General features: G+C 46.0%; 1 protein-coding gene across 1 annotated transcript in view; it reads right to left on the bottom strand.

Annotated features, from left to right (window-relative positions):
- Positions 1-1338: 1338 nt before the first annotated feature.
- Positions 1339-26490, bottom strand: part of LOC8041033 (serine proteinase stubble-like) — a 36826-nt gene continuing 11674 nt past the window's right edge. Inside the window, exons 3-4 of the mRNA XM_029975808.4 lie at positions 17346-17485; positions 1339-2167 (exon numbers count right to left, since the gene is read on the bottom strand). Coding sequence (XP_029831668.4) covers positions 1982-2167; positions 17346-17485 — 326 coding nt within the window. The 3' untranslated portion in view covers positions 1339-1981. The remainder of the gene's footprint in view (positions 2168-17345; positions 17486-26490) is intronic.

Below are 26490 nucleotides of genomic sequence, written 5' to 3'. Positions count from 1 at the left end.
GTTTACAGCGGGCAGCAACGCAGACGACAGGGGTCCAGTAGCAGGGTGTGTTTGGCGTTCGTATTGATACATGGCGACGAGAGCAGCGTCCGAAGGTGCGGCCGTCCAGCGAAAGAAAGCAGACGACACGCAGACGAAATCCGCTGACAAAAACGCCGTCGTTAAGCAGGCGCGTTTTTTTTACTTTAAGTTTTCCTTTTATTGTCCGCATTTTTTTACCCAAAGGTGCATTTCAAAAAGATTATGTTCATTTTAATAAGCCACGGTGGTCGCGAGCCGTCGCGATAGGGAGGTAGCGCCATCTATCAATACGAACGCCTAACACACCCCGCTACTGGACTTGGTCGTCTGCGTCACCGCCCGCCGTAGACGCTGGCAAGTTTCTTGACATTATTTTTTACAGAAAGGGAGCTACGCTTTCTAATCGTACAAGAAAAAACCGACCTGTGAAATACACTCTTAACGAAAAGTTTTGATTGCTACGTGCAGGGGTCGACTTTTACGGTCCGTTTTAGATCGAGCGTGATGGATTGGGTCACCCTATATACAGGGCGTCACAAAGGAAAATATGCAGGGTTTATTTTCCCTCAAAAATAAACTAGGCATCGCCGAACGCTCATTCTCCGCCCAAAAGGTAACTCGAGAGGTCACAACGAGATGCCAAAGTTTCAGCCCGATCCGATACCTTAATCAAAAGTTATAAGTGATTTTCTGAAAATTTCAATGGGAAAATGGCGGCCGACGGAGTTTTCGAATACATGGGGCTCTATGGGCACCGGAAACCGAAAACGGGCGAAAATGCGCTCCATTTTTCTATTGAAATTTTCAAAAAAACACTTATAACTTTTGAATAAGGTATCGGATCGGGCTGAAATTTTGGCATCTGATTGTGACCTCTAGCGGTATACCTTTGGGCGGAGAATGAGCGTTCGGCGATGCTTAGTTTATTTTTGTGGTGAAAACAACCCTGTAAATTTTCTGTTGTGACACCCTATGTTAAGAACTACGTTAAGAGGCCGTATTTGTTTTTAATAAAGACTTTGATAAAATATAGAAAGAAAAAGAAAAGAAAATATTAGGAGACTCAATGCCTCAGATCTTGCTCAGTGGGCTTTCAATCCCTGGTTTTGTGCACTACTATCACTCTTTTCCACATCTGTAACACCTTTCAATCGGTTACTTTTTGATTTCCTAACACAAAAAGAACGCGTTAATACATATGTGGCGCGATTAAACTATTAAAATTACAATGATTATAAAACAACAACAACATTCATTTGTTCGCAATATTTTGGGATTCCTCAGTCCGTTCAAATTGCCTTTATTCGGGAGTGTCTTGTTGGGGAATCGATGAAACGTGTGAAGTAAGGATTACGAGCGTGCTTTTCTGTACAATACGAGGCAACAAAACACGCCGAAAAGTAGAAGGATCGGAGCGAATGACGTAGCTCAGAATGCAGTTAAGCTCAATCAACGCAATGGGCCCCGGGGTCTCGAGCATGACGTTTCACTCGCGCATTGTTTTTGCGCAAATCGTTTATATTTCTCAAATCTTACCGTATTATGAGCTCCGACGTTCGCTGGGATCCTTCTATTTTGCCCCGTGATAGGTCGTCTCCGTGTTCCACATGAACTACACCCCCCAGACTTTTAACGAAAATAATGTTTTATCTGTCGAATTCTACGAGAAAACCGTCGCGAAGAACCGTCAAGATGACTGCGACATCACGAGACTTCACGGCGCCACGATACACCGTGACATCACGTAACAGCGTGTCGTTACGTGACGCCATGACATCATGTGACCTTATGATGTCATGTGACCTCATGATGTCACGTGGCGTCAGATATTCGGCGCTCCCCGGCTTTGTCAGCATAATCAATTAGGCTAGTGTAGTTTTTTTTGTTTGTTTTGTTTTTAGAGTGTAGGGGGGGCTTAGAAAGTGCGGGGGGAGTCGGATGTCGGCGAGGGTCGAAGGCTTCACTGCAGTGTCTCGTACTCGTCGTAGTTTGCGATGTTCTCGGTGAGCCAGGGAGAGAGGGCGTCCATCCTGGCGTACACCCCCGGCATGTCCTTCTTCGCGCATCCGATGCCGTACGACACGATCCCGGCCTGGAAGAACCTCCCGTCCTCGAAGCGTGACATCAAGGGACCTCCGGAGTCGCCCTGGAGAGCGAGAACACATTTCGATGAGGTTCAAGTAATTGTAATGGTGTTATGTGTATGTTTAGGTGTATGTTTAGGACGCGTGAGGTTAGTCAGCCCCCAACGGGTGTTTCCAGTTAACGCTCTCCATTAGAAGTTTAGCCAATGCAGTACCCACTGCTAGCCTGAGGTCTCTAAAAAGGTTATGTAGGACACGCCCAAAATAAAATATGAGATAGCTGCTAGGACACATTGCATGTTCCTATATTTATGATAAATTTGTTTTGAACATGACGCGATGTTTCGTGAATAAATTGATTTCTACAAGCTTTGCACAAGCGTCAGATTACAGCCTCCATTGCTGACCTTCCTTTGTCTTAAGGAAGTACTGAGCCACTGAAACGGGCCTTGACGAGCCTGCACAAAGGCCAATGCTGAGCAGGACACAATAAAATCTAAAAAGGCAACGACATAGCGTGCTGTGGTAGTCATAAACTGAAGTCATTGGAATAAAAGGAAATAAAAACTGAATGTCGGTTATGGCGGCGCCCATGTACAGCTACAGCAGAGCGTCTATACGCTGGACCGCAGGATCCGCCCCATTCGAAAAGGCCGGCATGGTTGTTGGGTTGGTGACGTCACCAGTGCAACGCGTGGCGCCCTTTGCACGCACTCGCAAACTTGGCTCTCTTGGCGTCTCTAGCTTCAACTCGCTCGTTTGCTTTCGGCGTTTCGAGCATGCGGTTCGTGACGCTTACGTCTACGGCTTATCGCTCGCTTCGTCGAAATCTCCGACACTAATCGCAGCAGTGTTGAGAGTGATTGTTATCAAGATATGTTGGAAGCTGGTCATTTTGACTACGTACCGCTACGCGATCGTCATGAACGAAATCGCCGCGGTCGCCGTCGTCCGTGACAATCTCGCAGGTGCATGCAGGGTGAAAGGTCGAAGGGCCGGGGGCGTGAGCAGGACTAGCGTTAAATTAGCCGAGTTTGCGTGAGAGGTTTTGATCTTACTGCGGCAAGGCGAGCTTTGGCAATCACAGTGCCGCCCAGAGTGAGAGAGCGTTCACGGTCATGCCGTTTCTTGGCACCATGGTGTGCCTAAATTTGGAAGTGTTGGCTGGTCGCCAGATGAAAATCATCAAAATTTGTAAATTGATTGTTGCGATTACTCGAGCTCTAAAATATAGCAAAACTTGGTGTATATTCTAAGTAGCCTATGAATATTCCATTTCAAGAATAATCTACCCGTTTAATTTCCGTGGCCTAACCCCCTTTAACGTGCATCACGCAGTAGTGACAGACGACCGCACGCCGGTACGATGCTCATTCAGATCAAAACGGACAGGGGTGATCCCCATCCCTACCCGTTTTGATCTGCTCCGTTGTGATTGAAGCCAAAATATTCCCGAGTGCTGCAGTGTGAGCTTTCGCTTACTTAGTGTCGACTTAGGTGTGCACCTTATCAATAATGGCATCACAATTCTGGTGTGTGTACATGAGTGAGGCGTTCTTCTCAACCGATAAGAACGCCAAAAGGCAAATCACAATAGACAATTGTGAACGCAATAGGCCTCTTTTCAAAATTCAGTGCCATCTGGTGACTCAAAAACCAGTTTCACTCTCGATAAACTATAATGGCGGCAATGAAAATCTGTCTTATTTGGCACCGTCACCTTCGCACGTAAATGTCGCGAGAATTTGTTCTTCAACCACCTCGTTATTCGTCCTCGATTTGTTTCGATCTCGAAGGTGTGAACTTGAGGAGTGACCGGTACAAAGCAGCGACTCATAAGCCCCTTGATTAAATTGTCGCCATCAAAAGGCATTAAGACAAACATGCGCCAAGAAATGGATTGTACCACACTTCCAAATAAGGAAAGAAACGCTTTCGCCGCCTCTGAGTCTAATCCGTCTGTAGTGTTGTGCTGACGTCTCGAACGGGTACCGGTCTCGTATCACAACATCCTTGGATCACGTCTCAAAACGTTGCCTCAAATTTACTGCGCTTGATCAACTCACACACGTTTACTTTTAAGAGTACTTTGTTTTCGTTTAAAGAATGTTTATCTTTTTACGCGAACCTACTGGCACTAAGGAGACTAAAGTATACTCGCACGCTACACCACTGACCAAGAAGTTTCTTTGTCTGCGCGTAATTTCCGGTGGACTAAAGCTATGGCGGCACCACACATGTGTCGAACGCTTAGTGAGATCGCTGTATCAATCCTCTGTTCACCTAAAAGCAGATGAAGAACCAATCACTAAGGAGATATTAGTGAACGCCGAAGAAGAAAAACCAAATTGGCCCAAACTTGGAATCTGCGTCGTGGCACCCTATGAAATGCCTCTGCAGATTCTGCAGATCATTCGGAGATCCGGTGCACTGCACGATGACATTGAGTATGACGCCACACAGAATGCCCCGTTTAACGTTAGAAGTTTGCAAGATTCCTTTGGGGGCGTAGCGTTTTTTTTTCGCCTTTCGATTTGGCGCATTTTATTCGTACATCAGGTTGGTTGGTTCTCAGCATGATCAGCGGGGAACTACCAATTTTGCTGCTCAACAGAATGCGTAAAAAAAATGGTAAGACTCAAACGCAGTCTGGCTAAAAGGACGCGCGCTTGACCTGCGGTGGGACATTGAGCCTTCAAAACGTCATAGCAAATTGCGTTCCTGGCCAAATCCTAATTTTGAGCTTGTTCATTCGCTGTACGAAGTCCATCAATTGCAGTGACTGGTCCCGCGCATAATCTGGGGGGAGTGCTGCAGGATCCTGGGTTCAATCCCCACCCCTGCCCGTTTCGATCTGGATGAGCATCGTACCGGCGTGCGGTCGTGTATCACTACTGAGTGATGCACGTTAAATACCCCAGGCTAACGGTTGTACTGCACTGGCTAAATTGTTCATCTACAGCTGGGAGACTCGTCGCCTGTTGAGGCAGACCAAGTTCTAGGCTATATAAACAGACAGACAACCCAATGGTTTTCTGCGGTGAAGTAGTCACGCAAAATTTTTTTGCGAAGTTGCAGTTTAGAAGATGCTGAAGACAGTACAGGTGACGAAGCACATATTCTTTTGGAAGGACATGGGTATCCTATTCGCGACTCCAGCGACCTATAGGGTGCGCCACCACCAAACAGACATGGCGGCTGGGAACAGGTCGCGTCGGCTCGGCTGGGCCGCCTGAACGGGTGGCGCATTCAATTTAACAGATTTTCTCTTGTTTAATGCCCTATTTTATAGGTATTTGAACAGTGACGGCTAAGTGTAGCCGGTGCACATAAACTGGCAAAGCATAGTTTTGTTTTCCCGGTGCTTTTTGTTCTTTTTCGTGTCAAACTTTTGTTTCAGAGATTTCGTTCAAAATTGAAACCATGGGCTCCGGAGAGACGGCAATAGACTCTAATCAGTTTTGATCAGCTTAGGAGAGTGGCGATGACTATGTAATTGTTCCACCGAGAGTAAGTTTCAACTAACTCGCATGCCTCGACCATGCGACTTAACTGTCCGCGAAATCGAGCTTTTGTGCGTATCCGCGTTTAAGAAACAACTTCAGTCGTCTCCTCGGTCAACAGCACAGGCTGCAGGAAAGCGCTTTTGTGCCAAGGAGCATGTTAACCCGCTGACGCCCCACTATGCAGCTGATACTCGTATTTTAATTCATGTTTTAGTAGCAATCGAGAAGTCATTTTGACCAATATGCAGGTTTTGTATTATATAACGTACTATGTCCCACTAAAGCGATGCGATAGTAGTATATTGTTCGGGTTAAAATATGACCTTAGTTGACTAGCTATTAGGTGATCTGCTGAATAAAAGCATATTTGACAGACAGAGAGATACTACGGTACTTCAACCCAGCCAAATGGTTCTGGCCGGCAGCACGAAGACGAATGCGAAAAAACTGAAGAGAGGCTTCATCGGAGATTCACGCAGAACCCCTCTGCATTAAACTTGGCTTCGAATCATGAACGGAGAAATTGAGTATTTCTTGTGGCCGGACACCCTGAGCAATGTAGACGTATATTGCTGCTGGTTTCGACGGGGTAGAATATAAATATTGGAGGCGCGATAGATCATAGTGTCGTGACAGCTTCCCACTTTGCGAGACGCGTCCCCCGTCTTTTGAAAGCAGACAGTTTTCCTCATTAATCGTATGCAGCGAGCAGGTTTTCCCGAATCAAGTAATGGCGAAATCAGCCCAACTCCTTCGGTGTGGTCCAGAGGATTTTTCGGCAAAAAGCAGCCAAGATGAATTGTCAACGCACCGACCGGCGTGGGTGGCTCAATCTTGAAGCTAATCGAACAAAACCAAACTCAAGAAAAGCAGCCATCGAACCTTCCCATTCACTTGACTGCAACATTGGTGTTCCCTCCAGTGAAACACGTCGTCTGCTGTCCTCAGCGCACTGTTCTACAATTTTATAAAGAAACAACTTACTAGTTACGAAGTAGTCGTCACTTTGAATGTGATTTGAAACAGACAAGAAATCAAAACGTCTTTCAGTGATTCGTCCCCAGAAATCGAAAGCACGCGATCGTGTGTTATGGAGTAAACGGGCTTTCAAACACGTGGTGGAAGCAAACAATCGACTGAGGCTTCACCCCACTAATGATGCTTCACCACATTTATGAACACTCAGACAAACTTAAGAACTATTCGGACATTCGTCAAATTACATTGTTTGCCACCGCGCCGACAACACGTGTCCGCGAAAGCCGCCAGAGACGCGGAAAGGCGCAAAGCGACCTGTTCCAGCTGGTTCTCGGTTTCCCCGCTTGGTGCCGTCCGCTTTGCTGGAGTCGCGAATAATTGGTTTCAACTGTTTAAAATAGAAGCATCGGCGTGTTGGTAAGGCATGATGAGTAAAACGTAAAGCGTACAAAGATCGCGATAAGTGTGATGGAATCTACTGGTGTGTCATTGGGTATGTGTGTGTGTTTTCTTGGTTGGTCATCGAAAAAGGTTGGCGCCTTGACGAATAAACTTCAGTTGTAAGTTCGACGATTCTGCGTCCTCTTTCTTCTGTGCTGTCTTTGTGTGCTGTACGTTTAAATTATCTTGATTTCAGCGTATACGTTTGAAAACATTACCTATGCCAAGACAGCAGAGAGTTTTAGGAAACCGTTTTTGCACGTCCCATACGGAACGATAGGTCCTCCGGTACGAACTGCGCATGCGCCACAACAGAAGACTCTCATATGCACAGTCCGTACCGGAGGGCCCATGGTACCGCATCAGTTGCGCAAAAACGGTTCCCTAACACACAGATGAGTGGGATGTGTCCCCTGTTCAAGTGACCCGGCACTGGTTGCGTTTTCGAGTCAAATCATTTCTTTTCGAAATTCCGCTCCACCTACTTTATTTTTGTTTATTGATTGGCGCCGCGCGGAATGGAAAGCAGGCACGAGTCAGAATGACTGATAAAAGCCTGTAAGCTCACTTTCCTGTAAAAAGATATGTAGCGAAGCATTGAAAACTATGATATGGCTTCAGCAAATAACCAAACGTAGCTAGGGTTACAATTAGGAATGTGCGAACAGTAATGGCGTTGTAGGAATACCGGTTTGATTTGAATAGAACGGTTTTCATACCTTCCTAGTATACGGAAAAGCCACGACAGCCGGTTTTCTTAACAGGGCTAAAGCTGGAAATGACACAGTGGTATTCGATTTGAACCGGTATTCACACATCTCTAGTGAATGGTAGGGTTCTGGGAATACCGGCTCCAATCGAATAGCACTGCGTTATTTATAACCGTTGCAGTAGAAGGGAAAGCCACGACCATCGGTTTTCTTAACAGTGTTGAAGCCTAAGGATGACACTGTGCAAATCGATTTGGGGATACCGGTTCGAATCGAATAGCATTGCGTCATTCATAACCTTCGCAATAGAAGGGAAAGCCACGACAATCGCTTTCCTTAACAGTGTTAAAGCATAGAAATGACACTGCGCTATTCGATTCGAGCCAGTATTCGCATATCTCTAGCAAATAGTAGGGGTGTGGAAATACAGGTTCTAATGAAACAGCACTGGAACATTCATAACCGTCGCAATAGAAGGGAAAGCCACGACAGCCCTTTTAATTACAGGGACCATGAAATGAGTTTTCAACATATTTCTCCTTAGTTTGCGTCCTCAACTCAGAAAAAAAAAAAAAGAAAAATCACGCGGTCGTGACGTGCTTGGGCACTGGCACGATAACTCCAAGCTTCCACTGTCGTTCTTAAAGGGATATTTCAACGAAATTCAAAATATACCCCTTGTGTTCAGAAATAGGCTCAATATGATTTACAATATCCGCAAATGACAATCGCACGTTTGCATTTGGAGCCTGATGGCTGTATTTGTCGTTATAAACGGCCTACTCTGGCAAGCGCTCGGAGAGCAGCCAGCGGAAAGCTCGTCACATCCGGCGCAGTCGTGACGTAGTCTGTCTCGGGAGGAGCAAAGCTTCGGCGAGGCTGACGTTATCAGGATGCTCTAGCCGTTCCAGCCACCGAAGCGGTCGAAGTACGCCAACGATCGGGCCACCACAACTAACCGCAAAGCTTCGTTTGTGTGAATTTTGAGTGACGGGTTAATCTTGTATAACCTTATATAGCGACGCCTTGGACACACAAAAGAGAGTCCCTTTGGGTGGGGAGCTGTCTCCTTCCCTCTTCTCTTGTGCTGACCGTAGAGCTGTCGGGATGACATCAGGTTCACAGTATGTATAGTTCTATGTGAGACAGTTATCGTCACAATCTGTCAAGGTTCCTAGACGGGCACTACAAACAAAGCTTTAGCGACATCCACCAGGTGCTCGTCGCGAATCGTTTAACTTGTTTTAAAATTATTTTCGCTTCTTTTATAACAAGTTATTGGTGTGTCCGATGCGATACTGCTCTTTTGAACACGTAAAGGGCAAATTATAAGCGCCGACATTTTGTTGTAGTATCCCTTCAAACACACCATCAACTTGCCATTCGCAAGCGATGATAAGTGCCGTCACGGCACTTATTGGCCACGAACGCGTATTCAAATATTCGTCGACGGATTGATTGTTGACGAGAGCATAAAGGCTGAACTCCATGGCACGAATATGCAGCGGAAAATCGACGACTTTTGCCCGGCGGCTTTTGCTCTGCGCGTGGCATCAGCACAGTGGTTGCTACGTCACGCGCAAAGGGACCGTGCCGTCGGGTGGCGTTCGTCAGTTATTCGTCGCACAATTCGCTCCATGGAGTAGTGACGCAGTGCTGGTGTTGAACGCGGCCCCTTCGCTCGGCTGGGAGAACTTCCGTTTCCGGTAGGAAGGGATACTCTACCTCATGGCCACGTGATTTCACATGTTGGTGGCCGAGTACGGTCTAATCAAGGAAAAAAGAAGACATGAGTTTTTTTTTGGCGTTAACTGCAGGCAGTAAAACGAAAATGGATTTTTGCTCCGTGTTGTATGGACATTGAAGATGAATTGAAGTGTTCATTTAAAAAAAGCCTGAAAATCATTTCATGGTTCCTTTAATAGTATTAAGGCTACAAATAAAACCGCTCTATTCGGTTCCAACCGGCATTCGCATATCTCTAGCTAATAGTAGGGGCGTGGGAATACCGGTTCAAATCGAATAACACTGCGTCATTCATAACTTTCGCAGTAGAATGGAAAGCCACGGCAACCGGTCTTCTTAACTGTGTTAAGGCCTGGATGTACTATCGCGGACAATATGAGCTGAAACAGCGCTCCGGCCGGCGCACGGTACTACCTGCGCCGCCTGTCGCCTTGCTCCGCACACACGGCGCACCCTGAGTCCGAGATATTTTCTCACTTGCGCTCGCTGCGCCACTGCGCTCTTCCGGCCGTCTGCAAGCGAGGCGGTGGGTGCGACAGCGGGCATGTATGATAGGGCGGCGGGGGGAACAAAAGATTACACTTGTCGTTCCCCTTTTGGTATTGATTTACTTTACTCTATCGCGTGAAATCCCGTAGAAAAAACGCTGACTGGTGAAGAAAAAAATATATGTGTCTTAAATTTCAACTGCGATTACCGTTTTTGAAAGTCCTATCAAAATACTTTGCTGGTTGTTTTTGTTTGATTATAGGTGCATGCACAAAGTGGGACATCGTGAAATATAGGCCAAAATCTTTATGCCGAATTTAGTCCGGCTCCAATGTATTTATTGTTTTTTTCTGTTTAACTGATCACAGATGTTCCGAAAACGGTAAGCAGACATGTTACTGAGGAGCTTTTTTGTAACCTTCATTAGTATGATAAGGTTCAAAAATATTACTTCTTTATTACTGGGCCCACGTGTTTGTTTCAAGCAAAACAAGTTGCTGACAAGACGCAAATATATGAGACACAGTCATATATTTGTCAAGATAAGAAGATTGAAACTTAATCGAAAAAATATTTGCAGAGGACATTTTCAGACACAAAAGATTAATAGTCGGCGTGGAAGTTCAAGTGCACTATACAAGAAGATCGGGATGAAAGAGGCAAAGCTCAAAAGTATACGTGGTTAACGGCGTCAAACAGTGTGTCGCAACAGTAGCATCAAGCTTTGTTCCAATCGGCACAAGTCCAGTTCAGGGAGTCCTGAGGCGCAGTAAAACTTGCAAAATAATTTAATACCGCGTCATTTTCCCGTGACCCGCGACCACGGCTCTCATCCTGTCTGGTAAGAAATCATAGAGCGAGGCTACGAAGTTTGGCTCAGCCCCGATTCCACTCCCATTCATCTCGCATTGCTTTCCACAATTTGCAGGCAGTGGCGCGGTGGAGGGGACGCCGTGACATAGCTACCTTGATGCGCCTCTAAATGGTTTCGAGGATATTCAGATCGGCTCCTCTTAGGGGCCAAGGCAGCTTCGTCAGGCAGCGCTTCTCGAGGAGATACGAGCGTGACAGCGCATTTTCCACTTCGGCGCTTTCTTGAAATGCACTGATATGCATGTTAGCTGAAAACGTGAACATTTGGCTAGCAGACGGCCGGAAGAGCGCAGTGGCGAAGTGAGCGCAAGTGATAATTTATCTCGACCTCAGGGTGCGCCGTGTTTAAGGAGCGATGCGACAGGCGGCGCAGGTAGTACCGTGCACAGGCCGGAGCGCTGTTTCAGCTCATATTGTCCGCGATAGTACACTGTGCTATTCGATTCAAATCGGTATTCGCACATTTTTAACGAATAGTAAGGGTATGGGAATACCGGTTACAATAGAATAGCACTGAGTTCTTCATAACATTCACAGTGGAAGAGAGAGCCACGACAACCGGATTTCTTAACAATGTTAAAGCTCTTAGAAACGATACTGCGTTATCCGATTCAAACCGATATTCTCTCAACTCTAGTGAATGGTAGGGGTGTGGGAATACCAGTTCGAATGGAATAGCACTGCGCCACTCATAACCTTCATAGTAGAAAGCCTAGAAATGTCACTGCGGAATTCGATTTGAACCGGTAGCGAATAGTAGGTGTGTAGGGATAGCGGTTCGAATCAAATAGCACTGCTTCACTCATTAAATTCGCAGTAGAAGGGAAAGCCACGGCATCCGATTTTCTTTGCAGCGTTGAAGCCTAGGGGTTGCACTGCGCTATTTGATTCAAACCGGTATTGGCACACCTCTAGCGAATAGTGGTTTCGATTGAATAGCGCGGCGTAATTTATATACCGTCACTGTGCTGACTCACGACATGTCGGCTCGTTTTACGGTGCTGGAGATGACGCTGCGCTATTCAATTCGAATCAGTATTCGCCCACCCCTAGTCACAATGCATGACTTGCATTAACGTCACACCACCTGCAATCGTGGTGTCCTTGCTGTTTAACGTGTACCTTCTGCAGCATACGTTTTTAATACGTTAGCATTAGAACGCTCGTTTAAATGATATCCCACCGATGTCAGTCCCTGCGTTCGTTTGTCAGCGCCATGCATGACGTCGCGAGGAGAGTGGGACGTATATCGTATCGGCGGCGGAGAGAGAGGGAGGGGGAGAGGCGTGCTGACGTCAGCGCTTCGGACGAATACGAGCGTCGCATAGCTGGCGCGGAGCCTGGGACAAGCAGGCGCCGCGCCGCTTTGGAATACGGCCCAGCTCAGTTGCCGCTGGGGCGCTGGAAGTGGTTCTTTCCACGAGTTATTTGCCGACCGCATCCAAAAGCGACGACGGAAGGAAGCTGAGGCCCCGCGTTCATCGATTTGAATGGGATGGAAATGTTAACGCATTTCCATCGAATGAATCCCATTGATCGTCGAACCAATTTTTTTATAACTGAATTTGTTTCTTTTAGGTAAGAAAACGTAGGAATGACCACCAGCATGCATGTGCAATAACGTCTCGTGCCAGCCGTGTATTAAACACGAAAAATACAATGCGCGCAGGCGCACGCGAGCGAGTGAAACGTCATGGTCATTCTCCCCACGCTCATCGTAGTTATTTTCGTGTTCTGAGAATCGTTAATCGCCTAAGATCCGTCCGTAGGGCTGCATTTGGTACGTCAACTCCCAGATGCCGGCACCGTTCTTAGTGATTGGACTGGAGCACCGGCCGAACGATGACGTTCTACTCGTGACCAATCAGCGCCCCACGTTAACGTCCGGTAGATGACAGGAAAAAAATCCATGAGTAAGGAGACGAGACGACGAGATTGCATTAGTGCGGATCTTGTATCTTACTCATTAAGAATGATCAACTTGTACTAGTAATCAATTACTCTTTGGAGTAACTTTGTAATTATTTGATTACTCTTTTGAGTAATTTTGTGATGTTTTGATTACCTTTTGGAGTAATTTTGTAATCATTTGATTTCTTTTAGGAGGTAGTAATCACAAGAGTAATCTGATTAATTTTGGAAGTACTAAAATTACTCGTAACCGTGACTATTTTCTCTCCCCCTTTTAATGACGCCATTTGTTTCTACAAGTTTCTTAAGAAGGAATCCTGGAACCAAATCTCAGACAGGAATGAGGTTTGCCAAAATTGGTCGATTGGTAAGATAAGTATAATTTGGTGATCCCAATTTAATAATAGACAATACGAAAGACCCTTTTTCAAACTGACAGAGAAAGCTGTCGCTTAAAAAAATCTGAAGTAGTCGGTAAAGTAACGGATACTTTTTCTATTAACGGTTAAATTACCTCTCTTCTTAATCGTAATCAAGTGAATACTTTAATCGAATATCTGAATACTATTAAAGCAAGAGTAATTCTAATTGTAAACGATTAGCTTTTCCGAGTGACGTGTTCAAGACTGCCTTGGTCCTCATGCTATTTCGGCTCTGTTTTTAGCTATGGGCCAACTGGCCGAAATCTCCACCTTAGTTGATATCCAGGATATGTCGCCGTTGCTCGCAGTAATTAACTGCGTGCGTGGTTTTTGCCGGAGAGTAAATCCACATACTTTCCTTTTAAATGCGGACGTGAATGTATGCTTTAGAGGGGGGACAAGGTAAGCGGAAGATAACGATAGTTTTGGCCATGATGATTCAGCTAATTTTGTTGGGGAATTCGCGTTTAGCCTCCGAGGATTTGGAGATCCAAAATTTTCCCCTCGCTGCAATAAGCGAAAGTTTTTGGATTGACGGAACTCTCGTTCCTGTTTGAATTTGATCATCTTGCAAAACAAACTGTCCACTTTTTTTTTACAGTAAGTTTTGCACTTTTGATAAAAGTTGGTCGTATGGAACTTGAGTACTTCTCACTTGAAAAAACAACAACAACGCCTGTGAGTTTATTTTCCTGTAGAACGCAGATGCGGCCAGTCAAAGCGAACAGTCGAAGAACCCCAGCGAATCACAGAGATCAGAATGTGTCTAGATCTTCAAAATGCAATATAGGCAGGGGCACTGAGCATGACGCTTCACCTGTTAATTTTTTAAAATCTAATAGTATTTTGTGCATCGTCATTCTCTGGGATCCTTTTACTGTTCGCCGTGATTGGTGCACTTTATTTTACAAGAAAGTAAACTCACGAACGTCTTCTTAGGGCTATTGTATGGGCCCGTTAAAATACAGGGTGTTCAGGAGAATTCGTAGGCGCTTTTTTCACCGCAAAAATAAACTACGCATTACCGAACGTTATTCATTCTCCGCGCAATTGTATCGACAACTCGGTCGATACAACTGACACCCCCCCACAATTTTTTTTTATTTTTTACCAGGCGCTTTATTATGGTGTCGGAGGACTATCCAATTAATATTTTGCAACAGAGTAGCGTATTTTTTTAATAAAGCCAAAAGACGCAACTGCTCGAAACCGAAACCGAAACCCGACGGAGGTCGGAGAAGTGGAGAGAAGAGAGTGAGTGGCGGAAGTCACGTGGCTACACCCGACCGTGCGGTTTTTTTTTTTTTTTTTCTCCTTTCCGTAGCAGACGACACGACATGCGGCGTGCGATGCGGCGTGCGGGAACTGCTCGCCGTGCGATTCTTTTGCAGTTATGTTTGTTCCGCTCGTTGTTCTGTACTCCAAGATGAGTTGTTTTGTACATTGAGGAGTTGGAGATGAGTAGTGAGTGCCTCGGCTCCGAAAAGAATACACCCAAGATGTTGCGTGAAGAGCTGGCTCACATGTCCTGCATCCGAAAAAAAGTGGCATTGTGCGACAGAGTTTCCGAAAGATCAACGGTATCGGGACCAATGGCTGGCTGCAATTCCTGTAGACCATTTACGGGCACCTCGGAAAGCGGACGCTACCTGATTTATATGCTCCTTCTTTTTTGCGGAAAGTGATTACATTGAGTTCGCAGGTGTCAAAACGGAAATCCCATACCATTTAATTCAGCGAAGTATCGTCCACAACATTTGTTTGTTATTTTTTTGTTTGTTTTTTCAGTGATGATTGTAAATAAAAAAAAAAATAAAAAGATATGTAAACATCAGAAAATGTTTGAAAAAAAAAAAAAAGTAAGTTTCACGGGAGATTGAACCCGGTCCTACCGCGCGTGATCTGGACGTCTTTCCCACTGAGCTACTGGGGCATCTCTTTTGTGGTGGATCTCTTTCCTTAGTAATAATTCAGCCGGTAAACTGTAAGTTGGAAAGTTTGCTTTCGATTTTTCTCTAGCAAAAGCACTCCCAGGTCGAAGTCGGGAAGCACCACGCTTTGGGGACATTCCCACCTAGTAAAGAAATCGTACGCGCGCATATTCAACTCGAAGTAGACACGTCGTGCTTGACGTTTGCGCGAGCGATGTCTTCAGCCACGAGAAGGGAGCGACGGCTCGGCGACGTCTTCGTGCAAATCGGCTTGGTGGCCGGGCGTGTCGTGCGGGATGAATACCAATTCTTTTTATCAATCCCACATTTCTCTTTTAACGGTAGACAGAATTCGCCGGTACCGCAAACGACAGTTCTGAAATAGAGGTCCCACGCCCGTCGTCCGCTGCCATCGCCGTCCCCGCGAGTCCCTTGATACGCGAAACGACGAACGCACAGAATGCTTCCGGTTGTCTGTGGAACTTTTTTTTTCAATCAACGTATTTACAGCTTTTTAGAAGCCACAAAAAATGGGTTTCATATTTTTTTCTATTTTTAATATTGAGTGTGTGCCTTCAGTGACCCACGACTTTGATTAAATTTGGTGGTCGCATCGATACCTTAGAAAATGGCCCGTGACCGCGAAAAAGAGAGTGAGCGAGACTCGGACCGGTCAGTTTTTGATCGGCGGTTTTCGGGCGGAAAGAAACCGAATTTCGAGCCGCAAATTCTGTTCTGGGTAGTTGAGCTCTCATATGTCACGTACAACTAAAAACCTTGGCGAGCATAAATACCCTGTCAGTGTCCCTTTAACACAATCGCTAAACTTGGCAAAGAAATGCATAGTGTTTCTGAAAAGTAAATTCCGCACCATCAAAATCACCTAACCTTAGCAGACGATAGTTAGGAACTTGATCTGATAATGCGGGGACCTCTGCCAGGCCAGCCATCCCCCTTCCCCTCCCCCTTTCCGGATGCGCTCTGAATAACACGCTCAAAAATGACACCCAGTGAATACCTTATATAGCTTGCAGGTGTCGCTATTGCTGGGTACTGACGGTTATTTCTACTTACTGGTTCATTTTCTAAAGCTCTTACTTCTGCGGTGTGAAACTAACACGGTGAACCGAACGCCTACGGCACTTAAAATGCCGTCATGGCCGCGAATGACGTTACGAGCAAGCTATGTATAGGTAAAATTCACTCTAGTATTGGCGAGGAGATCGAACTATAGGGGCGCGGTTTCATTATCACCATCATCACCACAAGCAATCGCTGAGTGCCTAGCGTATACGCTAGGCACTCGCTTTGCGTATACGCCGCATCGTTTCCACGCTCGCTGCATATTTGTTTGTAGCGATATGGTGCGCACTTGCTGCATACCGCAGTGCTCGAAGCATGCTTTTGAACCGGGTATATGCAGCGCGTAGGACTGCAGGACGTACGCGATGATGCGGATACTGTCCGCCGTCGGCTCTACAGCAACGCTGCACTCGACGACATGATCGCAGTTTAACACGTCCTCTCCTTCAACGAGACACCGCTTGCTTTTACCGTTGTCATCTATGATTGTCGCAAGAGACAGGGTAACTGAAAAGTGAAGTGCGTGTTGTGAGTGATTCAGAGAAAACACGAACGCCCCGCCGTCCACGCATAATCCATCGCGCGCGCGGCCGACACGACGGTGTTGGCCCGGCACGCCCGCGCGGGACCACACATGCGCTTGCTTTGCCTTCCAAGAGGACTTCAATGACATTGGAAGCTAAAGAGGGAAGTGGAGTACTCCTATCTAGATGCGTTTAGGAGAAAATAATAATGTTGCACATCTTTCACGAGCCTTGCGTCGTGCTCTTCTGTGCCAGCGAATGCACTAATGACTGCGGTCGAAGGGCTTGTTTGCAACACAGCGTTAGCTCCCGAGGTGGCCGCTATGAAGCGCCACTCCTCGATCTCCTTCCCATAAGGCCATATAGGGCATAAAGTCCTTGGATATTTCTACTAGGCGAGATTGGCACGCGTTGACGCCACCAAGCTGCAATGCTCTCAAATAAAGTACCCTTGGCCGTGCAGAGGCCCTTGACGTCACGAACGCGACACGCATTGCGCTTCTCGCTGGTCGATTTAGAAGCGAGATGTGGAGAGCTCGCGGCCACGTCATTTTGTTTCCGTATCCATTGAACGTGCCCATAAAACGGAAGTAGAACTCAACAAGCTCAAATGAAAATATATCTACCTGACAGGCATCAGTGTCTTTCCGGTAGGCGCAGTACATTATTCTCCTGGAATAACCGATGGTACGAAATTTTTGCTTGCATCTTGAATTTGGAAGAACGTTGACGCTCGTGAAACGTAGGTCATCCTTCGCTTTACCATCTGGAAAAGAACAAAAGGAAGGTTTCAGACACAATTTTAAACTCGTCTATCGTGCGCCATCCTGAATTAAACGTAACTCACACGCACTGTAACGGCGGTCACCATAATCTTGAAGGTCATGGTCACCATTAGAATGAGAACGGCACCGCGTCCAGGGCGAGATTCGTACATTCCATGACGCTTCAGCGTCTCGTCCAAAGCACGGCGGCAAATCAAGGTGGCTTGAAACTTCTTGAGTCAGATAAAACTGGCGTTTTTGTTGTCTTGGAAGAGGGCTCCTTTGCAGAGAACGTTGCTAAGGCCTTAGAGAAGAATTTTGAGTCACTCAAGGTTAGGCCTTCAGGTTCCCTCCGTTCACAAGTGAAAAACCTGTGCCAGTCCCTGAATCTTCTCGCCCTTAAGATGGCGATTGGGGTTCCAGCCAAGCTGCACCGCAAGGCATTTTTTACGGCGAAAACGCACAAAGAGGGTGTCCCTCTAAAACGCATTATCTCCGAGAGGGTTGCCGGCAGAAACCCCTGGCTAGCTACCTGCAAAAGCATCTTTTGTCGCTTAGCCTTTCCCAAGCCTTTCGGGTTGCCAATTTTTTAGATTTAATTTCTGGTCTCCGCATCCTCCATTCGACTACTGCTTCGTACTCAACGGTTTCGCTAGACATTCAGGAGCTTTATTATCGTTGGGATCCTTCTTTCCTCATGGAATCAGTCTCGAATGCCATCCATGAGCATGACACCTGCGATTTTCCCAACTCCTCGGGCATCTCTGATAAGGTTTTTGGGATCTTTTCATCCTTTACCTCAAATCAACGATTGTTGAGCACGAGGGGAGAGTTTTCAGGCAAAAGAAAGGCGTTTGAATTGGGTCCTGTCTCGCATTAATCTTCAGCGAAATTTTTCTCTTGTGCGTTGATCGTGAGATCGAAACACGCCTTGAGGATTTCACCATGGATTGCCATGTTTTTTGGTAAGTGGATGATTACCTAATTATTCACCCAAATTCGGTTTATTCTAGTTGTATTGTGGACGCGTTTATTTCCTCTTTGTCAGGTCTCAAATGTACAAGGGAAGATCCCACGCACGAAGCACTGCAGTACCTAGAGTGCCTTCATACACACGCGCGCTTTTGCTTGAGTGATGACATCTCAGCCATTTTTCCGCCCAATCGTTATTTTAAGCATTTTGAAGTGTGCGCCATCCGGTGTCACTCAGCTCGAACGCGTAGCTTTTGCTAATGCAGAGACGCCATTTTACCGCCCAAGTCACGCACCGAGCGCGCCAGAGCGTCACACGCTGGCACATTCAGTGCAACAATAGATGTCTTCACCCTGAGACAGACAGACATGTAGGCACCCTAGCAGTACCTAGATCTTCGTCTACATCTTCTACCTTCTGGTTCATGTTGGGCTTTCCAACAACATTCTAAAAAACCAGTACTTCCTTTCTGTAGTTCGCACTCTAAAATGGTTAAGCATGGTATTGTCCGGTCCCTCTTTCTGTCCTCCCGTGCTGAGACATGTGTCCACCTTCTAGAGTTCAGCTTCTCAACACAGCAAGAACGCCTCCTCAAGGGTGGATACCCTAAATATCTTCTTTCGACCACTCTCATTTGGCTAAATTTAGGTTCCGCGAGCTCTCGGTTTCTTCAGAAGAAGGACTTCTCAGGTAGTTACTATACCCTATGTCCATAACACCTCTCACCACTTGAAGACCATCGCAGCGCGGTATGATACTTCCGTTGTGTTCTCGTGCAAGACACGCTTAAAACAACTTTGCCAAAAGGTAAATGACAACAGTGTCCCTAAAGTCTGCTCCATCCAGCGTGCCAACCCATTTGTCCCGTGCGACGAAAAGTGGTTGGTGTACCGTATTCCTTCTACCTGCGGGGATAGGTACGTCGGACATAACGGTAGGTGCGTCAACACTCGCCTCCATAAGCACTTCCTCGAGGTGACACGTGCAGTGACTCTCTTCATCTCATTATGGAGCACAACCGCATTCGTTCGAATTATAAGCCGGACTCCCATGCTACGCGAGTCATCGGGAGACACAAGGACAGACTAGTACGATAAATTATTGAGTCATTTAGAATTGCCTGGGATGATTTGAACTATGTCTCACGGACTCTCACCCACCCTTAGGTTAACCAAGGCAGAGGCTAGTTTCTGAGAGAGGAGTTGGAGCGGTGAGCACAAGCTGGTTCAGTGCTCTTCTTTGCTTTTCCGGCGGTGTTTTATTCTTCTCTTTCTAGGAGAAATAAAAATCCCCTTTTTCTATTTTAAATTTAATTTGAGTATCTTGGTGTTTTTCTTTTTCCTTTTTTCAACGGGTTTATTTTCTCTGTTTTTTGCGGATTTCTTCCTCTTTTATCGGAGGGTTGGGTTAGAGGAGCGCTGACCCATTGAGGAGGCATCATAAATGTCGGTTGCTAATTGAAAGAACTGTCCGGTCTGTGTGTGTTCATCCCTATGTGTTTTATTCTTTCGCAACGAGCTTTTGCAGTAGGTCGGCCATTCGAAGGAGACGCCTTACCCTTCTCATCGTGTCGGTGGCTGTACAGACAGTTCGATTCTAATTCATATAGGTATATTTCTCGTAAGAAAGGCCCGCGGTGCTGCTCTAAGCGCGGCACTTCTCAAAACCCCAATGAAGTTACTTGTCTGTCTGTCTTGTAAGAAATCTGGGAAAGGTACCCGATGCGCTTTGGGCAGGTGAAATATACGGCCAGGAAGACTTAATATAGGCCTTTCCCCTCCCTAATCTTCCGTCGGGTAATCAACTAAAATTCGTTAATTAATTTTTATTAGTGGAAATAAACGTATGGTTATTATTAGAAACCTGCTGATTGTCAGAAAAAAACAAAAATAATACATCAGTCAATTTGAGATGTACTTGAAGCACGTGGAAAGGTCTGGAGTGCTCTTAAGTTAATTACCACTCGTAGATGCAACAAGTAGGAGGCTAGCGGAAAACGTGAATTAGGTTATCAACTTATCATGCACTTTTTCCCACCACTAGCCTGTTGCACGAGTGGTAGCTTTAGCGCACCCCGAAGCTTCCCACGTGCCTTAAGTCCAACATTGACTAATTCGGTGTTTTTTTTATGACAACGAGCATTTTCATGATTTTAACCATGTTTTTATTTCCACAAACTAAACATTAATTAACAAATTTTAGTTCAATTTTCCGACGTAAGGTGAGGAAGAACCTCCTATATTACGTTCCCTCGGCCGTATAACTGATCTTCACCAACCGCATAAACGCACCTTTGACAGATACATTAAGAAAAAAAAAAATCTCTTGGAGTTAAAAATTGAACACCCGGGTCCGCAGTCTCGGTGGCGAAAATGCTGCTGTCCCTTTTATTAGCGAGATTTCGTGCTCGGTGAGGCGGGATAAAAGGACAAGCGCATTGCGAGACTGTGGATTCGTGTTGTGAGGCGCTCCCAAAGAGGTTTCTGTCCTTGTCTTTATTATATGCAGCCCCTGACAGGATGTGGGCGGTAGGGTGTCTCTTTCGGATGTCCGGTGTCCAGCAGGCGCTTGTTGCCTTCCGTCGTGCTTTGGATGACCGTGCATTCTCGAAGGTGCACGAGACGCCGAAGGGTCATCAAGGGTAGGAAACCTTCCGGCTCCCTATTGGAGGCGAGATGTTTTGATGGCGCCCTCGTATCGTTCCGTCTCGTAACGTCATTACCTTGCAAACATAAAGTTAGAAATCATTGCGCTCTGAAACCCCCCCCTGCCAACACCGCCAAGAGTGAAGTTCTTACATTACTCTTATTTCTATCCATGAGAAATCCATTCATCTGAGGCCATAGTAAGCATTCAGTCAATCGTTAAACAGCGACACTTTCGATCGCTCACATCGCCAATAGACCTATTGCTAAATTATCCAAACATCAAGGAGAATGCAGGGATTGGTGTTCCACGCGCCGCACGTGCTGGCCTCACATTAGTAACCTTTCTAAATCAAATATCTAGAACAAATGGCATCTTGCACGCACGTTTGTCAACGCTTTATTTTGGTCTTTTGGTTATTTACTTTGAATCTTTTATAAGGGCAAGGCGTGTGCGTTTGGCGCGTGGAACACAATTCCTTGCATTCTTTTTGATGCTTGAGTAATTTAGGAATAGGTCTATATACCTATTGCTATATTACCCAGGCATCAAGGAGAATGCAGGGATCGGTGTTCCACGCGCCGCACGTGCTGGCCTCAGCAGTAGTAACCTAAAACAAATGGCATCTTGCGCGCACGGTCGTCAACGCTTTATTTTGGTTTTTTGGTTATTTACTTTGAATCTATACGGACAAGGCGGGTGCGTTTCGCGCGTGGAACACAATTCCTTGCATTCTCCTTGATGCTTGAGTAATTTAGCAATAGGTCTATAGACCCATTGCTATATTACCGAAGCATCAAGGAGAATGGAGGGAATGACGTTCCATGCGTCGCAGGTGCTGGCGTCTGCACAGCAGTACCTCTTCTAAAGCAACAGCCTAAAACAAATGTCATCCTGCACGCGCGTTCGTCAACGCTTCATTTTGGTTATTTACTTCGAATCTTTTGTATGGTGAAGGCGTGCACGTGCAGCGCGTGGAACATCATTCCCTACATTCTCCTTGATGCTTGGGTAATTCGGAAAATTCGGCGACATGAAGTGTACGAGTTCAGACGTATACGAGTTATTTCAGTGGTGGAATGTCTACTGTTCTTTTGAGTCCCACCAATGATTGCACCATCTTAGCGCTATGTTACGGATCACTTATAGCATGGTGCCTGGAACGTGTCTTTGACTGGTGAGTTTAGCGTTCTATGCCACTCAAACGTAGAAAGCGGTCCCAAAGTGGCGACAAATGATTTCACGGCAGCCGGCCTGTCGGGCTGTCGGATGTCGCGATCCTAAAAAAGGAATTCTGGTAAAAAAAAATTCAAACAACCATACAAAGTGAGTTTCGATGGATGCCATTGACGGTGGGGTAGTTGATGAGTTGTTAAACGACGTGCTTGAAGAGATTTGTTCTACAATATTTGCAGAAACACACAACGGGTCGCACACGTCGCACGAGCACCCAAGGGGCTGTTCAGTAGATCAACGCCTTTTGAAATTCTCCGGCCGCTCCAGCGATGAGACCCACGTCGTGCAGGTCCCTCCGTCTCCGCCGCTTCGGGTCCGCCTCGTGTTCCCGCAGGTCGTCATCTTCGACCCGCCGTTGACGCTTTCATTATGCCTCTTCATCGCGACATGGGGGTCTTGTCGCTGGTGCTTACGCACTGCCCCTTCTGCGTTTTAGTCGGGATCATACCCACTGTGCCGTTCTCGAGCCGTTGCGACCGCTTTCAATTGCCGCTCCTAGGACGGAGATCGAATCTTTCGTGGCAGGACATGTCTGGAAGGCAGAAGAACTAAGCGAAAGTAACCCGGGCCGCGCCTATTTTCAAAACCCATGGAGAACCCTTCGTTACAGAACTTCGCAGCGGCGCGGCAGGATGTGTGCGTGCGTGTTTGGAAGTTTGGGGGTTTGGGAGAGGGGGGGGGGGGCGGGTGTGTCTTGCCATAGATGGCATAGTGGTGTGAGGGGCGACGAAGATGGGGGAAGAGTAATAGCGCGACGTAGCTACCGCTTTCTCCGCGAGATCACGTGGGTTTTTGCCAGACTTGTACGTAGTTCAACTACTCGTCTCAAGTTACTGTAGTTTAAATATTTTTCTCAGTAGTTTAGTAGCTTCCAATTACATTTTTATTTCGGTAATTAGTAGTTTACTTTAATCACTTCTCCGAGTAACTTCTACTCAAATTACAAATTACTTTCGAATTTCAGTGGTAGGCTTACTTATCAACAAACATTTCTGCACAAGAAAAAATTTGCAAAGTAAACCAAAGTGTCAGGAAACCGCGGACGACGCGGCAACTCCGAGAACACGGGGAGAAAAAGTAAAAGCCGGCGCCTGCGGCCTGCGTATACTATCATGGAGATCTCTCTTCCCCTGTGTAGGGATGGCGCGAAAGATCCCCTTTGAGAGGTAATAGCTTTTTGACCCCGCCAGCCTTGGTGCTTTTCAATTAGGGGCTCCCCGATGTCTCATCCAGCTTCGACGACTTTTCGGAAGGCGGAATCGGTCGTTGTGCTTTGTGTCGCGAGCCCCGCTAACCGCAGAGCACGGTGTACCACAGAGCAGGTCGCCGTCCCCCGAGTGGGGGTGAGAAGAGCCCTTGCCAACAAGGTCACTGGGTCGGGAGATTGGGGAATGCCCTCGGGGCATTGTTTACATCCGGCGGAAAGGAAAAAGATGAGCCTCCACGGCCTCTTTGAGATTGGTGGGGGGAGGGGAGAAGTTCAACTTTATTTATTTATTATTCTTTCTTTTAGCTGTCCGCGTTGGGGGGGGGGGGGGGGGGTGCAGGGGGGCTGGGGGCCGCACGATACTGCCTCGCGGGCCGGGTCCGGCCCGCGGGCCGCTGGTTGCCGACCACTGCTCTAGAACACTGTACCAGGTTCCTGGGTTCTGCAGCGCGAGCTTTTGATCCACGTGCTCCGAGCTGGTGCGCGCTAGCCCGCTCGGCCACCGATCCCCCTAGAGCCCCCCATATCGTGTTGGATTCGACCAATATAGAGGTCTTGACTAGCTTTAAGACACTTGTGTTTTATTTATGAAACGAATGACTTGGAATGACCATGTACCCCATATTGTGGTAAACATTTCACGGGTTGTTGGTATTATACCGCCATCGCTCTTTTCTACTGGCAGGTGTTAAAATAATTATCTATTAGTCATTACTTCTTTCTCATGTGCTCTATTGTCATCTTTTCTGGGGAAATAGTACTAATGCAAATCTAAATAAGATACTTGTGCTTCAAAAATATATTATGTATTATAAGAAATGTTCCGTATAATTACTTCAGCAGATCTCATTTTGAAAGTTTAAATATATTGCGCGTGTGTAACCTATATAAAAACCGTTTATGCCTAAGTTACAAGTCAAATGCGAGTGGCCTAGCGCACACCAGCTCGGAGCACGTGGAGCGAATGCTCGCGCTGCAGAACCGAGGATCTTGGGTTCAATGCCTATCCCTGCCCGTTTCGATCTGGATAGGCATCGTACCGACGTGCGGTCGTGTATCACTACTACCTGATGCACGTTAAAGACCCCAGGCTAGAAGTTGTACTTCACTGGCTAAATTGTTCATCTACAGCTGGGAGACTCTTCGCTCTTTGAGGCAGACGAAGTTTAGGCTGTATAAACACGCAAACAAACCCAATTTGTTTTTTGTGTTTTTTCAAATCAGGTGTCGTAAGTAACGTATGTCATATTTAGGGTTCGGAGTTTTCGGTTTAAACCGATAAAAACCGATAAAAGTACGCCGAATCCATTTTCAGAAATTCGGTTTTAACCGAAACAGGTCAGTTTGTAGGTTCGCCATTTTCGACTTAAACCAATAAAAGTACGTCGAATTCATTTTCTAAAATTCCGTTTTAATCGGAAAAGGTCACTTTGACCTTTCAGTCGTACCGCAGAGCCGTGGCGAAAAAGTGGAACGACAGTGCCGACCGAAACGTGTCCAAATGGATAAGATACACGGATGCCATCACGACGCTTTGGTTTACTGTGCGCCTCATCAATCGGAACTTGAAGTCCGAAATGCCCCATGACTTCGCCATGTACGAGCCTGTTTTCAAACTCGTTGTAAGGAAGACTGGATGCAAGCTCTGCATGTTGTGCTGTGCTTCAAAACGTCGCACCGTGTCTCTTTTGGCGGTCACAACGGGTTGATTGGCCGATTTTCGCTCAGGCAACGCTTCATCTCCTCAGCCCCCCAGTGTCCAGTGTTAGCGTTAAGAGGGCATTCTCGAAGCTCACGGCCATATTAACAAAAAAGGAAAAGTGCGGATCAACGAAGAAAACCTGGGAAAGTACATGTGTGTGTACTATAATAAGATCACGTAATCCCGATGTACAGAAAGTAAAGTTCCGTGTGTTTTGGGCATAGGGTTCATATCTGACTTGTTTGTACTTCCGTGTTTTTTTTGTTGTTTCTTTTACAGTTGCACACATTTGCCAAATAAAGTATCGATTTCCTTTTCAAGTTATTTGTGCAGTTATTCTTTGAGTGATCACAAATATCAGAGCTACAAGGATCGTCTGATCCGGTGTCCGTTAGTGTTTATTTTAATTCACCGAAAGAAGCCAATAAACTGTTTTGGGCATAAATATACACCGAAAAAAACCGAAAATTGAATTTTAAAATAAACACCGAAAAAAGTACGCCGAATTTTGCAATAATGGAAACCGAAAACGCGGAACCCTAGTCTTATTGTCAAACCAGCACCTCTGACAATGGGATTTCCTACATCTCCCACTCGCAACTTAGAAAGCTAGAAAGTGCCTAAATGCAGAAGAACTTACGGTGAGCAGATGTTATAGAACGTACTTCCCAACCTACTTAGTTAACCGAATGCTAAAAATATGCTTTTTTTAACATCCACGCCGCAAGAAATTCTATCCTTTTTACAAGAATGGAATGTCATGACTATGACCAATCAAAGTTTTACTTAATGGCCTGGTGTGTGTTTAGCTATTCTGTTTCTTCGAAATAAGCTTAGTAACAATTTATTATCAGTGCTGAATCATGTTCTCGATGTCAACGAACAAGTGGTTTTTTGTTGCTATAATTATTCTTTTTTTTTTATGATCGAATTGTTAGAGTTTAATTTGCGCCGTAGCTACTATGTCATATTTTAAATTGTTGACCTGATTCAGTCCATTCTTTATGTCTTGACCTATATGCTTTCTGTTTATTTTGTGGTCTTTGCTGCCCCTGTTGCTGATTGTAGGAGGGGGCCGAGAACTCGTCAAGCTGCATTTATGTTGCTTTTCTTTCTCGGTCTCCTTTCATCACTAATATAATGTGATGGAAATAACATTTATCTATTAATATTTTTATTGTCCAACAGTATAAAAGACCTATTAGCTGAGGCAATGTATGCGGAAGTTCTAAGCACACGTTGT

This window comes from Ixodes scapularis, unplaced genomic scaffold (genome assembly GCF_016920785.2).
Source record: "Ixodes scapularis isolate PalLabHiFi unplaced genomic scaffold, ASM1692078v2 PGA_scaffold4__175_contigs__length_147842914, whole genome shotgun sequence".
Classification (NCBI taxonomy): domain Eukaryota; kingdom Metazoa; phylum Arthropoda; class Arachnida; order Ixodida; family Ixodidae; genus Ixodes; species Ixodes scapularis.
This window is presented reverse-complemented; position numbering and strand designations above follow the sequence as displayed.